General features: G+C 30.1%; 1 protein-coding gene and 1 long non-coding RNA gene across 4 annotated transcripts; one reads left to right on the top strand and one right to left on the bottom strand.

The window, feature by feature from the left end:
* The first annotated feature begins 1,262 nt into the window (after positions 1-1,262).
* LOC124897727 lies at positions 1,263-4,380 on the top strand. 2 transcript variants are annotated; one of them, XR_007054645.1, is made up of 2 exons: positions 1,263-1,645; positions 4,079-4,380. It is a non-coding gene; the product is annotated as an uncharacterized LOC124897727 (long non-coding RNA). The 2 variants fall into 2 exon arrangements; XR_007054646.1 differs by lacking the exon at positions 1,263-1,645 and adding an exon at positions 1,699-2,295.
* Positions 4,381-7,207: 2,827 nt separating this feature from the next.
* Positions 7,208-14,722, bottom strand: LOC107867370 (MADS-box protein AGL24). Of its 2 annotated transcripts, XM_016713564.2 has the most exons (12): positions 14,321-14,722; positions 14,120-14,186; positions 13,547-13,729; positions 10,687-10,765; positions 10,129-10,190; positions 9,510-9,609; positions 9,382-9,423; positions 8,798-8,839; positions 8,511-8,677; positions 7,962-8,018; positions 7,530-7,555; positions 7,208-7,310 (listed from the first exon to the last, which is right to left on the bottom strand). In XM_016713564.2, exons 3-11 carry the CDS (start codon positions 13,726-13,728, stop codon positions 7,540-7,542), a joined length of 747 nt encoding a protein of 248 aa, XP_016569050.1. In that variant the 5' UTR covers position 13,729; positions 14,120-14,186; positions 14,321-14,722; the 3' UTR covers positions 7,208-7,310; positions 7,530-7,539. The 2 variants fall into 2 exon arrangements, with proteins under 2 accessions (XP_016569050.1, XP_016569049.1); XM_016713563.2 differs by lacking the exon at positions 7,208-7,310 and having other exon boundaries at positions 7,313-7,555.
* Positions 14,723-16,922: the final 2,200 nt, after the last annotated feature.

Here is a 16,922-nt window from a genome sequence, read left to right as displayed (position 1 = left end):
AGGTCATATCTGCGCACTGTCAAAGTTTAAGGTTAAAGTTATAATTTGGTGTCAAGTTTAGGGTCATTTTTATGTATTAACTCTTATTTTAATTGTAAATTATAGCAATTTTTCAAAAAATTTATTTATTTATTTTTTAAAAAATTGGTTAAATATCTTTAAGTAAAAGTAACTTCTTTTTTTTTAGGGCAAAATGACCTTCTGGACCCTTGTGCTATGTCGGTTTTGTAAGTTGGATACTTCTACTTACATGTTTGTCATCTGGACCCCTGAACCCACTAAAAAGCAATATTTTAAATCCTTTTTTCGTGAGTGTAACACACTCTACCACGTCCGCTCATCTGCCACGTCATCTGTCACGTCATTTAAAAAAAATAAAAAATATTTTTTTAAAACAAGTGTTACATTAAATTCCAAGTCATTTTTAAAATGCTAATTAACAAATAAAATATTAAAATTAATTTAATTAAATAAGAAAAAATTATAATTGTAGAAAAAATTGAATAATCATGTTTTTATTTTTGCTCACATATTAAACATCAAATTCATTCTAAATAATTAAAATTCTTCTCCAACTAATTTAAATTTTTAACTATAAATTCATATATACAAACATAATAAATTTTCGATCTTTAAATTTGAATATCATTAAAAAATCGACAAAAAGTTTAATTTTTTTCAAGCGAAATTCACTATTTTTTTTCAATATTCACTATCACTCACTTTCAATTCAAATTTAAATTTTAATCCCCACTCGCATCCCCAGACGAGTGGCTACACTCTCTTTGTCCTAGTCACCATTTCAATGCAGCATAGGCAAGGTCAATGGTCAAAGTGTGCAAAATGTTGCTTTTTAATAGGTTCAAGGGTCCAGATGATAAACATGTAAGTAGAAGTGTCCAACTTACAAAACCAACATAGTACAGGGGTCCAAAAAGTCATTTTGCCTTTTTTTAGGATTTAGTATTTAATTCCTCCTTAATAACTATATGGATAATTATGAAAGGAGTAAAATTTGTTCAATCTTATATCTTTATTTATTATCCTTCTTACCTTTTTAAAAAAACTTCAATTTTTTATTATTCTCTCTCATAAATTACACGATACGTTTTCCACATATATTTTCTCAAAATCCTTCATAGATAATCACAAATTTCATCTTTTTACCACAATATTTTTTTAATTCTTCCATTATTGAAGAATTAGATGTACTACAATTTTTTCTGTAAATATTAAAAAAAAAAATTCAGTGTAAAAAATGACAGTGTTCATTAAATCTTAATTTAATATAAAAATAAATAAGATATTTGTTAGATTAACTCATTTTTGGAGATTATGGGTTGAACTGTTCTTGATTGAGCTAAAGTATTTGAGTTTCTCTGAAAGGGACAACTACATACATAAATAGCCCTAAAAAAGGGTGACTTCCAATTTTTGGCCTTCATGGCTAGCTTTACATTTTTGTCCCCCGCAAAAAAAACTTTAACTAAATGATCGTTCTTCCTTTATTTACATAATAAAAGTATAATTTTTCCCTTTTGGATCGCGTTTCTCTCCCTTGAAGCTCATTTTTTCATTTCTCTTCTCTCTCTTTGAACATATCTTTCCTTCTCTTGACAGGAAAAGGAAGATGGATAAACTTTCGGTAAGTTCTCTATTTTTAATGTATTGTACTTTATTGTATGATTGTATTTTTTTTAGTAGACCTTACTTAAACATGATCTTTAGGGTTTGTAATTGTAATGACCTTACGGTCATTTTCCTATATTTTCATATAATTTTAGTACTATCTAAATGTATCGTGAATTATTTAATTTAATTTGACATTGGTAGAAATATAATTTAGTACCCTTCTAGAATATTTTCGATATTGCTAAAATTCTTTAAGTGATGATATATTTATATTACTTTATAATTGACTTTTATGATTTATTAATATTTTAAGCGGAGATAGTAATTTTAGAAATATTAAAATATTCTCTCGAATGCTACGAAGTGTGCTATCCTCGAACTGACGACTCCAAATCTGCTCCAATAAGGAAATCTTGCCACAAACCCAGCTATATCTCTCCCCATACCACTCCACTAGTAATGCTGCTTCAAATCCCTATACATCTTAGCTATTTCGGGATGAATAGAGTATCTGGAGCTATGAGCCAGGATATAAAATTGGGTGGAGCCTGGGTTGTCCCCTGGACTACCTGGTGATGTGGCGTCACCGTCCAGTTGAGGAGGCTACCTAGGAAATCGAGCATGATATGCGCGTCCAGTACCCAAACCTGTTTGAGCCTTCAGGTATGACCTTATCCTTTACTTTCGTGGACAAAAGTTCTTTTAGTAGTGGATGTTGTAATGACCCTTACGGTCATTTTCCTGTATTTTCATATAATTTTAGTACTATCTAAATGTATTGTGGATTATTTAATTTAATTTGACATTGGTAAAAATATAATTTAGTACCCTTTCAGAATATTTTTTATATTGGTAAAATTTTTTAAGTGATGATATAGTTATATCACTTTATAATAGACTTTTATGATTTATTAATACTTTAAGCGGAAATAGTAATTTTAGAAATATTAAAATATTATTATTACATAATAGAGGTTTTATTAAAAATATTTTTCTATTAATTATGGTATATTCAAAATATTATAATTATTTTATCACAAGTTTATGTAATATGTGAATATATATAACGGAGTAATTAAAAGTGAACTAGTGGCACCTCCACTTCCACGTGGAAGTGAAGGGATTACCTTGTGCCTTAAAGTTTCCTTTGTGGCCAGTATTTAAGATTTGTGTGTGGCAAAATTATTGAAGTAAGTTAATTGTAACTTCTTGTCAGCTTTAAGTTAAAAAGGAAAGAGAAACATTTTCCGCTAATTACTACTCTCTGTTTTATGTCTATGGCTTTATGATCCAGTGGGTGCCGTGAAAAAAGAAAGGGAGAATCAATAAATTAATCAATTATTCAAGTTTGATTTCTAGTGGGATATTATTTGGAGGTTTTGCGAAAAGATATTATAGCTTTGGTATTCAGGTAGATTAGGTTTATCCTATCTTTAAATTGAGTTTATTTACCAAAATTGTAAACTATTATGCTAGCTCTAGATGAGTACTTATAGTTGCGCACCATTTGATATCTAGCATCCCTTATTTTTCCGGATTAGGACCCTATTTTAGTAAATATTGAAATATTATCTTTTAATATAATATAACATCTATTATTTTAAGACGTGAAATTAAATTGCAAAATCTTGAATGTATCCCTTTTTAATTAAGATTGGTTGATAATTATTTAGACGTTGATATTGTTATGGTATGGTGTGAATTTTAACATTACCGTTGGGCATGGTTACTATGAGTTTCGGTTCGAGTCTGACATTTGATTATTATTATTACTATGAGTTTCAGTTCGAGTCCGGTATTTGATTATTATTGTTACTATGAGTTTCGATTCGAGTTCAGGATCTAATTATGGTTGAGGTTCCTTTGAGTTTTGATTTGAGTTCGACATTTGATTATGAGTTATATATATGTGGCCTATCGTTATTACCCACTATGTCCAGTTCGAATTTGGCACGTGTCTTCTTGTTATTATCCATTACTATCGATTCGAGTCCGGTGTCTGACCTCTCATGACTACCAATTGGTCCCGGTTCAAGTTTAGTGCACATCTGGATGACTATCATGATTTATTGGGATTAGCACAGTTATAGATTATTTATGTTTATTTTCATTACTTATGTGTCCCATCGGCTTATGGGGGTACGGTTGGGTTAATTGTCTTCTTCAATGTACCTAGCGGGCTTATGGGGCCCCAGCTAGGTTATGTTTGATATGTCTGTCATTACTGGATTATTTATTTTTGTATCGCTTACATTTATTTCTTTATATTATTGGCGTAGCTTGACAGTTGTTTACCCTTTTTGTCCCTGTTTACTATTGACTTGGATTACATCCTCGCATTGTAGATATACCTTTTCTATATTGAGCTCAGTCGGCCGACGATGCCTTTTGAGTACCCGTTGCTTTGGTACTCATACTACACTTCTGCATTTTTTTCCTGATGCAGATCCGGGTACTAGCAGTTGACGTTGACGTAATTCCTACCTTCGAGTACTGATTCAGAGCAGAGGGAGTTTGCTGTCGTCTGAGGCTGATCCTCTTTTATCTATTTTAGTTTGCCTTTTGCACTTGAGACTGTTTGTGTATATTATGTACATTTTAGATTTTTGTCTAGTCTCTGGGTACCTGTTAGTAGTGGCTTTAGTACTGACCTTATCAGGTCTTGAGAGGGATTTATTTGTATAGTTGGTCCTTTTTCCTTCTCCCGTTTGGATATAATATATATGCTCTCTTCTTGATTTTCACTTATTATTGTTGTTGTTGTCATTATACGTGATTTTTTATTTGATCTCTGTCTGTTAGCCCGTTACCTATTATTCCGAACTATGACTTGGCTTGCCTACTGGTGGGTTAAAGTAGGCGCCATCACGACTTAAAAAATTGGATCGTGACAGTAATTAACTATGAATTGGATAATTTGAATTGCGCTTCATTGTTTGATTTGAAAATAGGAGAATCTCTTACCTCCATCAAATTCTATAAAAAAATGGTTGGTAGAATTAGCTTATGCTTTCCTAGTGCTTCTTTTACCATATTTTAAAAAAAAATTTGGGTTGATTCTTGCCTATAAGGCATGAGTCATCGAAGATTTTGTAAATTAAGATGTACGATGTCAGGACAATTCTTGGAGCTACAAGGGAGGGACATTTTATGTAACTAGTTAGGGGGCATTTTACTGAGAAAAAATGTCAAAACATCTCTAAACTCACTTTAACACTTTAACATTATTGATAATTATTTTTTCCTAGATAATTTTCAAGTTAATTTTATACAACTCTAATAGCTGATGTGGCAAAAAATTTTAAGTTCGTTTCAAATGGCAAAAAAAATAAAATAAAATTAGGGTCCACTTTTAAATTTTCAGCCACCAACTTTTCTGTCCTTCTTCTTCCCCACACCCCACCACCCCCGATCTTCTCCTTCCTCTATTTTTTTTAATTTATTCACTGCTACCCATCAATCATCTCTAATCAAATATATATCAAAATATTTTCATATGGATTTTTACAATAAGGTCAAACAAAAATCTTCAAGAAATTAAATTCATTCCATCAAAATAAGTTTTTCTTAGTAGTTGAATTAACTACATAATTGTCAAATTTTTATTACGATCGAACAAATTGAAAATACCCATATAAAAATACGGATAAATTCATATTGTGATTGAACTGGAGAAGAAAATCGCAAAAAATGAATTAAATTGAATAAAATTCTCTCAAAAATGGTAGCTACTTCAAATTTGACAAAAACAAGTTCGCATTTTTTAAATCTATAATTCAGGGGGGATGGGTAGGGAGGAAAGATGGGTTTTGATCAAGAAAAGAAGGGGTTTAGGGTGGGGTTGAAGAAGAAAAGATTTGAGGTGGGGCGGGGTGGGGGGGGGGGGGTTATTTTACAAAAAAAAAAAGAATTTATTTATGTATCTTCAATGTGGCGCGTGTGTAATGTACTTCTCGTAGTGAGAGTGGTATGATATTTTTGTGGTGGTATAAAATTCATTTGGAAGTTCGAATTATCCGTAAAGTTTAAGTGTTAAAGTACATTTTGTGTGTATTTTGATGTCTTTTCTCTATTTTATAAAAGAAAATATTTAGTTGTAAATAATTTGCTTCCGTGAGGCATGAATATATTTTCCCCAAATATTTATCACTTAAATACGGTCAAAGAATTTTTGTTGTACTCTTAAAATTAGAGTTAATATTTTTTAATCGAAAAAGGACCTAAAATGTCCGTTAATTATGTGAAATGGTGTAAAAATATTTTTCGTCTACCTAGTGGGCCTAAAATATCCTTCTCATCTATCTGTTGTGCGTAAAATGCCCTTTTCACCTGCATGTTGGGATTGTTTTGCTCTTTCATTTAACATACGTCAATTCATTAATAACGTGTCTTTTTTTTTTATTTACCAACTAATAATTAATTAAAATAATTAATCCCCTCTAAAATTTCAACCAGTCCAAACCTAATAACCTGATTCGCTAATAATCCGCCCTACCCGAACTGTATAACCTTAAAAATAAAACCCCAAGTCAATAATCTCTTTTCTCCATTTTTCTCTCTTCTTCTGTGCCTTTCTCAATGAAAGCATAGACCGATCCCAAATCAAAATGCAAGTTGGTTAATTATATTTTAATTTTTGAGTCAAGTATTCATTTTCCTTCTAGGTCTAAGTCATACGAGAAACGTGGGAGATCATATCGCTCTTCTAAAAGTTTACAATTTCTAAAAGGAGACAAACTTTAAAATCCAAGTTCGAAGCATGAAGAGTGCAAGACAATAGCTAATTCCAACAGGAAAGTCTTTTCCAACAAAGAGCAAGACCATAGCTTATTAATTCCAAATGACATATTAACTAGCACAAAAATTGTGTGAACTTCAACAATCAAGGTTATCACTAAAAGTACATGATTTAGGAATACTAACCAATCAAAGAACATAAAAAGAAAAACAGCTACTGCCTATGAGATGATATTAATTATTAGCATGGATATTAAGTACTTAAATATCTTTCTTTCAAGTTTCTAATACTAGTAATTTAGCAATTTTCATTTTTTCACTTGGTATTTATTAATCATTGTCTCCCCTATCCTTTTGAAATGATATTTATAAGTTCTAAATTTAGTTCGACATTTTAAAAGATAAAGTACGATTTGGAAAACAAAGAACAATTAGGTATAATTTCAACAAAAAGTCACTCGATTACAAGTTTGTACTTTTCAATTTGAATGGGTATTATATCCAAGAAATTGCAACTCAACACACAACAGATTAATTATTTTAATTAATTAGTAGTTGATCAATTAAAAAAAAGACACGCCATTAATTAATTAAGATTTGTTAAATAAAAGGACAAAACTGTCTCAATAAGTAGATGTGAAAGACATTTTAGGCCCAATATGTAGAGGGAAAGAATATTTTAAGGTCAATAAATAGACGAAAATATTTTTACATTATTTTACATGATTAAAAGACATTTTAAGCTCTTTTCCCCCTTTTTAATTATAACGTAGAGAAAAGGAGAAAAAGAAACAGTGACAAGAGTAGTTCAGATAGCTACAAATCCAAGAAATGCAAATTCAAAACTTAAAGCTCATGTGTTAACAAGCAAACTTAAGTTAATATATAATAGTAATTGAGTATACGGTCAAATATTCATAAATTTCTTGATACATATACAAGATTAGGACAAAATTATTGAACTCACATTAACTCATAAGCTACACTATATATCGCTCCAAACAAAACCCAAAATGAAACCGTTAATTCATCTGTATTTTTGTCCTTACTTAATATTACGTAATACATAGTACAAGCAATGACAATTCCAACATAGTCCACCACTCATTGCATGAAGTGTCTTCATCTACAAATTATTAGTACAATTTTGAGCTTCCTCCTTCGAGTTTGCTAGCTGAATGGTAGCCTGATAATTTAATGCATATTTTATTGGACACCCAAAATTAATAAGGATTACAAAACATAGGGAAAAAGGTAAAAAATATACTTAAACTTCCCCCTCAACTATTTATTATTATATTTTTGTGGCATATATTTGTCCAGCTGGACCACTTCGGGTCCTTATGCGCTTAGTGTTTGTGTATTCACGCAATGGTTCAGCTGGACAAATATATGCCACAAAAATACAGTAATAAATAATTGAGGGGATCATAAGACCCCTGCAAAGTTGAGACATGTTACAACAAATTTCGCTGCGTGTCACAATAAATTTCGTCTAAATTTAGATATATTTCACACCTTTTTTCCTAAAAAGGAAAAAAAAAATCATATGTAGGCATATTATTTCTGTGAAGAATATACGCCAAGCTTACCCTAGCTTCAAAGATGTAATTGAGCAATCATCTTCAACAGCAGGACCATTGTTACAACTGCATATAACATAAATTGGTGATAATGATCAAGTAAATAAAATGCAATTTTCTGATGATGGATTTCCACTGAATCAAATTAAGTAATTAAGTGATAGTAGAAAAATTCTTTATGTTGTCCGTGTATAAAATAGTTGAATCATTTCTATAAAAATTAAAGAATTGACTTTTACTTTTCACGTTAAAACTGTATGGACTTTTACCTAAATTTTAAGATATATCTTCTTTTTTTTATAACCGTGGTATTCGGGTCAGTTTTCGCACACCTCAAATAAATTCACGAAATACCTCCCACCTCCCACCTCCCACCATCAACAGATATCAAGTAACCCTGTCCACCAAAACTGGGACAAATGGGAATTGAAGAATCACCTAGTGTTTTATGATATTTCTTTTCATCACATTAATCTAATTGAATTTAATTCTCAAGATTATTTAAATTGATTGTGACAAAGTAAAAGTGAACCAAAAGGGAGTATTAAGCAAACTTACCTCAACTTCAAAGAAGCATTTGAGGAATCATCTTCAGGAGGAGGACCACTATTACTACTGCACACATTATTAGTTGTAATTATAGAATCAGATGATTGGCCTTCTTCCATCACCATGCAATCCATGTCTGTCAATAAGGGCAACTTTCCTTCCCTCATCATTTCCATCTAATTAAAAATATAGTAGCACCATTAGAATATGATAATCACTTTATTTAATTAACTCTACTAATAAAAAAAAATTAAATTGTACATAAAAGATACTAATTCCTAGCTAGGGGATTTTACTTTTTGTTTCAATTGTTTGTTTTCTTCCATCAGCTCAGCACCCTGTAAAGATTCAAAAGTCAAAAAATGGTAAAAGAACAAAAGGATTAGTCAAGAAACGTTTTTTAAAGGGGAGTCTTGGAGCAACGGATAATTCTTTTCAGAAAATTGTCTAGTCGGTAACGTTTTCATGGTTTTTCCATCGACAATCCTATAGACGAGTCAAATTCTGATGGGATGTCTATAGAAAATTAGCAATTTTCTGGTAGTGTGTGTGACCAATAGATCACGAGTTTGAACCATGAAGGTAATAACCCTTGATGCTTGCTCAAACACGGAATACTTTGTGCACCCTTTTATTCCTTTTAAGTCAAATAGATGGGTTTTCCATAGAAAATCCTATCAACGAGTCAAATTCTGACGTAGAAAATTAGCAATTTTTTGGTAGTGTGTGTGACCAATAGATCACGAGTTTGAGCTAAGAAGATAATAACCCTTGATGCTTGATCAAACACGGGATACTTTGTGCATCCGTTTGTCCCTTTTAAGTCAAAAAGATGGGTTTATATATGCTAATTAATTACTTAATAAGGTATACTAGAAACCTTTCTTTGAAGGTTGGAAATTTCATCCATAATTCTTGTACCCTGAAATTGGAAGAAAATAAAAAAGATTAGTGGATTTTAGAAGTTATTTAATTAGCATAAAATAATTATGATAGATAATATGAAACCTTAATCTCAAGCACACGACTGAATCCAGCTTCAAGTTTTTTCTCAATTTGTTGTAGTTCTTCTAAACTCAATCCTTCAAGTTCCTCACCTCTCAACTGCCTGATGTATATACATACACGCACAAATATCAATTTGTAATTTTGGAAAAAAAATGTGTGTGTTTTCGAGTGTCTGCTACGTAGATAAGTTGATCATTCAAAATATGTTATCCCATTAGTTATATGCATTATAATTAGCATCAACATTTATGTAAAACTCCACAGTTGTTCCTATTGAGGCTGATGTGTATACCATCATCAAGGGATCAATGACATATTTTATATGGTTAACCTAATTACTCAACAAACGCTTTAGAACACACGCCAAATTTTTTTTCCCAAAATTCGAACCGTAAGTGTTTAATATATGAACACTTTCTCATGTGTTCATGTGCTCAACTGGAACAAAGACAACGCTCAAATCTATAAACTAACAAATATTGCAAGGTAAACCTTTCTTTCATATACCTAAGTTTTGATTAGTAGAATTACTCGATACTCGTGATATATAGTTCTTAAAAGTTGAGTGTGTGCGCAAGCTCACGCGAACAAAATTATTAAAAGAGAGAATTATAGGTACCTGAGCTCACGAGTTTTATCAGCTACCTGCTTGCTTAATCTCATGTTGAGGCTATTCTCTAGCTACAAAATTATTATATAAGCAACATAAAGTTTAATTAGTAGAATATACATGCAAATTAATAGGTTATGTAGATGTAATCATAGACTGCTTAATATTCACTAAAAATTTAATCTACTTTAGAGTGTTTATGTCAAACTAATGTATGCAAGACATGTATATTTTACATATTTATATATTTATCACTAAATCATAGTTTATATTCTTAAATTATTTGTTGTATTTCTTTTACCATTTTACCTTTATTTATATCTTAAGATGGGTAGTTTCACTTGAGCTATGTCAGTGATATGTAGTTCACTCTAGTTAATTAAGATAATTTATAACTTGGTTGATTTGATATAAACATTCAATGCTAGTTACCGAAATTGATATCATAGGATAAATTTATTAAGGATTTGATTCAGGAACAAAAGAAATAAATTTGTGAACATAATAAAGGTGCACTTATTTTTTAATTAATTAAATAAATGTCAATGGATTGTGGATGAATATTACCTGTAAGTCAAGGGAGGGTTGGTCAACTTTCTCATGGCTAGATGTCTGCAACTTATATTTTCCAAGGATATCATTCATGCTGCATTCAGGTAAGAAAATATAAGATCAATTATCTGCTTAATTAATTAAAGTGTTAACCCATTTTTGTACATTGTATTTAGAATAATAGGGGCCTAACATTAGAAAAAAAATATAAGGAATTTGGATAGATTTGATTTTGGTACCATGATTAAAAAAAAAAAAGATTTTAAACCTAATTCAACCACTAATTCATGAGATAAGGATGTCAAAGATATATACTATAAAGAAACCAAATTATTTTCTAGTGATGACAGAAATTCTTGAAGGCTAGCTAGGACCAAACTAAAAATACCATATAATATGAACAAGAGCTAGTAAACAAAAAAGGATAGTTAGCATTCTTCATTAACAATCATAATGGTAATTACAGCTTTAAGAAGTCTAATAATAAAACATTATTAGTTCCTCTCTCAATTTTAATTTTCATATATTTCTTTTTAGTTTGCTTAATACAATATATTTAATTTTTTGTCAATTCTTTAATTCTAATTTTTCATGCCACATAGTAATATTTTGACACATTTTACCTATTTTTAGTTTAAGGGTAAGATCAAATCATAATTGGGAAGTAATTCCAAATTGGGAAACCCTTTATTGTGGCCCTCCCATTTGCCAAAAGACATAGAACTATTTTGTAGTAATAAACCTGTCCTATCTTGTCTTAGCTAGCCAGTAAATAAAATGACTGATGTAATTACAACCATTTGACTGAAGATCAGCTACTGACACCAAATTTATAGTAGGTTATAAATTAGATGTCTTGAGTAAAATCAAAGTTATGCACTCGATTATTACACGTCACTTACTGGCTGATTCCAATAAATTATTTGATTAAAAATAAATTTAAGTTTCCTACATTATTAGAATATAAAACATTTTATACCCTCAAATAAATTTAATTTGCTATTGCAGGTTAAGCAGTTATTTCATTTTCAATTTTTAAGTAAAAAAAATGGATAACCTATAATAGTAGATCAAGTTTACCTGATAATATAAAATATTTTATGCTCCGTCAATGCACAAAACTTAAAATCTAAAAAAAAAAAAAACTTGCAACTGACCTACCACTATTACAAATTAAAATTTAGTGATGGTGTAAAAAGATGTACATAGTCAATATATTATTAACTTAAATATGTACACCTTGTTGTCTTGAATCGGGTCTATTGGGGATAGTCTGTCTACCTCAAAATATGATAAGTACCCCTTTAGTGGGAATACACCGAATATTTTATTGTATGTTAAAATATTAAAAAAATATTTAGTTTCGAAACTTAAGGAGAAAAGGAGAGAAGTGAAGATATAGTAGCTAAATAAATACACACACTACTACCCTTCTGTCTCAAATTAATTATCATGTTCCCTTATTTAAAGTCAATTTAACTAATTTTCAAGTTAAATTAGAGTTGATTAACTCCATACTTTAAAACTAAAGTTAGATATTCGAAAATTATACGAAGAGTGTACTACAAATTGTAACTTGTATCGTGATGGTACACAGTATGATTAAAAAAATACATTTTAAAATATTAATGAAAGATCACAAAATTTGATTATCAAAAAGCAAAATATGACCAGATGAAAGAAGTGTGTACTTCATGTAAAAAAGGAACTATCTAGATGATCAAAGACACAAATATTTCCTAGGGTTTACAATTAATTAACGATTATTTAAAGACAAAACCATAGTTAATTACAAAAGCTATTAAGTGTGAGACACGAGGTTTTCTTGTTTGAGGCCATGGTAGAAATACCGCTCTTTGCACCTGTTCACAATTAACCAGGCATGTCTTTATTTCAATCAGAAATAGTTTCTCTATCCCATGAAATAGGGATAAGGTTTGAGTATATTCTAGAATTTTCAGACTTGATCGATTGAATATTATGTTGTTGCTGTTACATATGTTAAAATATTGTTAAGATGATAAGATTATATATAACTCATGAGGTATGGATAATGTATGGTTTTATCAATAATGGAGCTAAAATTTTCACTGAAAGATTTTAAAAAATGAAGAAGTAAAAGTGCAAAAAGTCATGAAATTTAACATAAATTATGTGTACATATAAAATAATTTTGATATTAGATACTACTCTGTTCGTTTCAATTCTTCTATCCTTATTTAACTTGACACGAAATTTAAGGAAAAAATTGAAACCTATGATGTGTACTAAAACGTTGTTTGAGTATGGTGGTTTTCAATAGTGCCATAGTGGCTATTGGGTGTAAACATTAACAACATAGCCAATATATTTCAATAAAATGGAATGTGAAAAAGGTAGTGTGTACAAAGAACTTACCTCCAGGTAGGATATTAGATATAAAGAGTTACCAAATATAAAATGTTACATTTTTTTAACATACTATATAAAAGAAAATAAAATAAGACAAATAATTGCAACTCAAATAGTATATCTGGTACTCACCGTTTCGGTTTGTTTGTTATAGTTTCTTTTAAGTATATTTCTGAAAGAATGCACTTTATATTTAACATGTTTAAGATCACATGACAATAAAAATCATTTTGAGACACTCTAAGTATGTTTAATTTGAGACCAAAGGTATTCTTGACACCTTATTAATTAGCTTGCAAAGTGACAGAGAAAAATAATGAGAGCAGCCCAAATATCTGATAATATTCAAATTATAATGTGTCGATAGATCAAATATCACTTTGATTTTATGTAAAGGTATTAAATCTTAAACATTCTTAGTGAACTTATAAAGACAATAGTTCAAATAAGAAAAAGGTGAGAAAATTAATAAATAAATGATTACCTGGAGCTAGCGAATTCAAAAAGCTTTCCAGTAGAAGAGAAAATAACGAGAGCAACATCAGCATCACAAAGAACAGAAAGCTCCTCAGCTTTCTTGAAAAGCCCTCTTCTCCTCTTTGAAAATGTCACTTGCCTTGCTGTTATATTATCTATCTTCTTTATCTTTATCTTCTCTCTTGCCATTCTTAATTAACAAAAATAAATATAAAAATCATACACTATAAGCAAGCAAGTAGTGTATATACATACATCAACTAAATCCACACCGTTTTGTGAAACAATCACAAGTATATATACAAAACACTGTTAGAAACAGAGGTTTTTTCCACCGCAATCAGCTCACTAAAAGAACACATGATAGAAACAGATTTTCATTAAAACACTAAAAAAAAAAAAATTAAATTATTTTCGCGTGAAAATATAATTATTTTTTTTCTCACTGATTCAGTCAAAATATACGTTGAAATAGCTACCGCACATTTTCTCAATGAAAAAATAGTGATCTTTTAGTAGCGTAAACAAGAACAAAAAAGAAAAAGAAAAATCAAGTTTGTTATACAATAAGTAATCGTACCTGAATTACAGAAGATATTAATTGTGCTGTAGTACTAGATGCTTCAAGAAACTACTACTAGTACTACCTACACACAAAATTAACAATAATTAGAATAATAACAACAAACCCTAAAAGAGGGAAGAAATTAAAAAGGAAACTTTAGATCTAGTTAGAAAATCCATGAAAAATAGACCAATAATTGAGTATAAATGTGCAAACCTAATTTTGAGATCGAATAAGCACTGTTCACTTGTTGTTCTTGGGAAGAAAAAAAAGAGGAGAAATTTTTTTTAATTAGTTGTTGGAAGATATTATTGGATAGCTCCACCAATTAAAACCTAGAGAGGAAAAGAGAGAGAAAGTGGTTGGATGATGGTACTAACTACTACTGTGTTACATCAAAAAATGTGGAAAGTTTCATTCACCCTTTACCTTTTATGGTAAAAAAAAAAGGGATATATTTTAACCTCCATTTGCCACATTTGATAAACTTTTAAGAATTTAATGGTTGTCAAAGTTGTGAAGATTCTTTATAAGTACTATAATAGCTAGGAGTATGCCCTAGCTAATTGTTAATCTTCATTAATTTACTAATTAGTGTTAATTGAAGTATAATTTTTTAAAAAGAATTATATGATAAATAGGTTAATTATATACATATTTGTTAATTATTATGTTGTTTGTGCATATAGTTTAAACTGAAAATTAAAGAAAATAAAATATGAATGATAATTTAAATGGAATAACCACCTATTATGTGGACGTGTCCACGACAACTAAAGGAGGACCGCTAGTCTAACCCTGGGGCGGTCAAGGCCAAAATATGGGTTCTCGGCTAAGTTCAAATTTGGAAAACATTTAAGTGGGCATGGTCCACGACAAGTGGAGGAGGATTGTTGATCTGGGATATAAAGGACAACAATCAGGACAAGGATATAAGATTTAACTAAGATAATGTTAATTTGAAAAAAATTAAGCAGACATGGTCCGCAACAAGTGGAGGAGGACCATTGATCTGGGTGCATAGGACAATGGGGTCAAGAATATAGATTCCAAGACCCAGGATAAGACAAGGTTAGTACTTTAAGGAAAATTTAAGTGATGTTGGTTCAGAATGGAGGAACGATCAGATCTGGAATATGAAATTCGTGTTGAATTAAGTGGATTTTTTCATGACTAATAAAGAATCGAGGACCACAATCAGGACAAAGGTATAGAATCCAAGACCCAGGCTAAGACAAGGTTAGTACTTTAGGGAAAATTTAAGTGATGTTGGTTCAGAATGGAGGAACGATCCGATTAGAAATATGAAATTCATGTTGAATTAAGTGGATTTTTTCATGACTAATAAAGAATCGAGGACCACAATCAGGACAAAGGTATAGAATCCAAGACCCAGGCTAAGACAAGGTTAGTACTTTAGGGAAAATTTAAGTGATGTTGGTTCAGAATGGAGGAACGATCCGATTAGAAATATGAAATTCATGTTGAATTAAGTGGATTTTTTCATGACTAATAAAGAATCGAGGATCGCAATCAGGACAAGGATATAAAATCCAGGCTCAGGCCAAGTTTGTGGAAATTAATTTAGTGAGCAAAGAAAAAATTAAACTGTAGAAAAAATATTCCTAGCCTTTTAAAAAATAGATGAACATGTAGCCTTAATCTAGAACTCCTTGATAGTTACAGTAGGTTCATGCATCAAGACCCTACTTTAAAAAAAAAACAATAATCACATTCAAAATTAAATTCAAATTATATTATGTGGACAACATCCATCAAGTACATGATCTTTTAACATGATTTGGTACAAACATAGAACTTGGAATATAATTTATTTGATAAAGGAGCTTTTGTCATCATTTCTAGGCATGAAATATGCAATTGTGTCTTATCGGGTTTACCTACTATTAATCGCACTTATAAAATTTTACTACATATATTTTTATTGTCGTCATCAACTAAGATTACTACTTTTCCCTAATTAAGCTTAACCTTTCGATATTGAAGATGATAAACTTCTAATTTCTGATAATTTGGATTTAGGATTTTAAGACAAAAAATAGTACTTCTTGATCAAGTTACTTTATTGTTAGTTGCACTATTTTTAGGGTACAAATATATAAGCTCAGTTTATTTATATGAAATTGTATAAATTTATCACGATTAAATGATAATAAGATCAAAAGTTGTAAACAATTACAATTAAGTTAGAGAATTTTTATGTAAATATATATTATGCATCTGTTAATTTGACATGAATATTTGGTACAAAATAAGTTTTGATTTTATTTAGAGGTATCTCTTTTTAAAATATGCAGGAACATATGTCAAATTAATACATGTAGTTTGATGCATAGTGCGTCAAGCTTTTGTTGTTAAAGGTACGAATATATCCTTGAACTTTGATAAATGGTATAGATATACCTTCCGTCATACTTAAAGTATAAATATACCCTTGTCATTAATGAAAAGGTACATATATACCCCTGAACTTTGATAAATGGTACAAATATACACTCCGTTATACATTAGGTACAAATATACCTCTAAACTTTGATAAATGGTACAGATATACCTTTCGTCATACATTTGAATCGGTTTGTAGGTTAAATTAGAGTTATTTTCGGGTAGGATGGGGATAAATTAAATTGAAAAAGGGCAAATGAACAAGATTGTGACATGTGTCCTACCGTTAGTGAGAAAGGTATATACGTACCTTTTCATTAACGGTAAAGGTATATTTGTACCTAAAGTATGACGGATGATATATCTGTATCATTTATCAAAGTTCAGAGGTATACATGTACCTTTTCTTTGA

The sequence above is a fragment of the Capsicum annuum genome, chromosome 4, assembly GCF_002878395.1.
Source record: "Capsicum annuum cultivar UCD-10X-F1 chromosome 4, UCD10Xv1.1, whole genome shotgun sequence".
Taxonomy (NCBI): domain Eukaryota; kingdom Viridiplantae; phylum Streptophyta; class Magnoliopsida; order Solanales; family Solanaceae; genus Capsicum; species Capsicum annuum.
Note: the sequence above shows the minus strand (reverse complement) of the source record. Positions and strands in the feature narration are given on the sequence as shown.

Coding starts and splice junctions, on each gene's coding strand:
- LOC107867370 (XM_016713564.2), bottom strand. CDS start 13,728: ATGGCAAGAGAGAAGATAAAGATAAAGAAGATAGATAATATAACAGCA. Junction 10,191..10,686: donor AACCCTCCCTTGACTTACAG/GTAATATTCATC, acceptor ATAATTTTGTAG/CTAGAGAATAGCCTCAACAT. Junction 8,678..8,797: donor ACAAACAATTGAAACAAAAA/GTAAAATCCCCT, acceptor ATTTTTAATTAG/ATGGAAATGATGAGGGAAGG.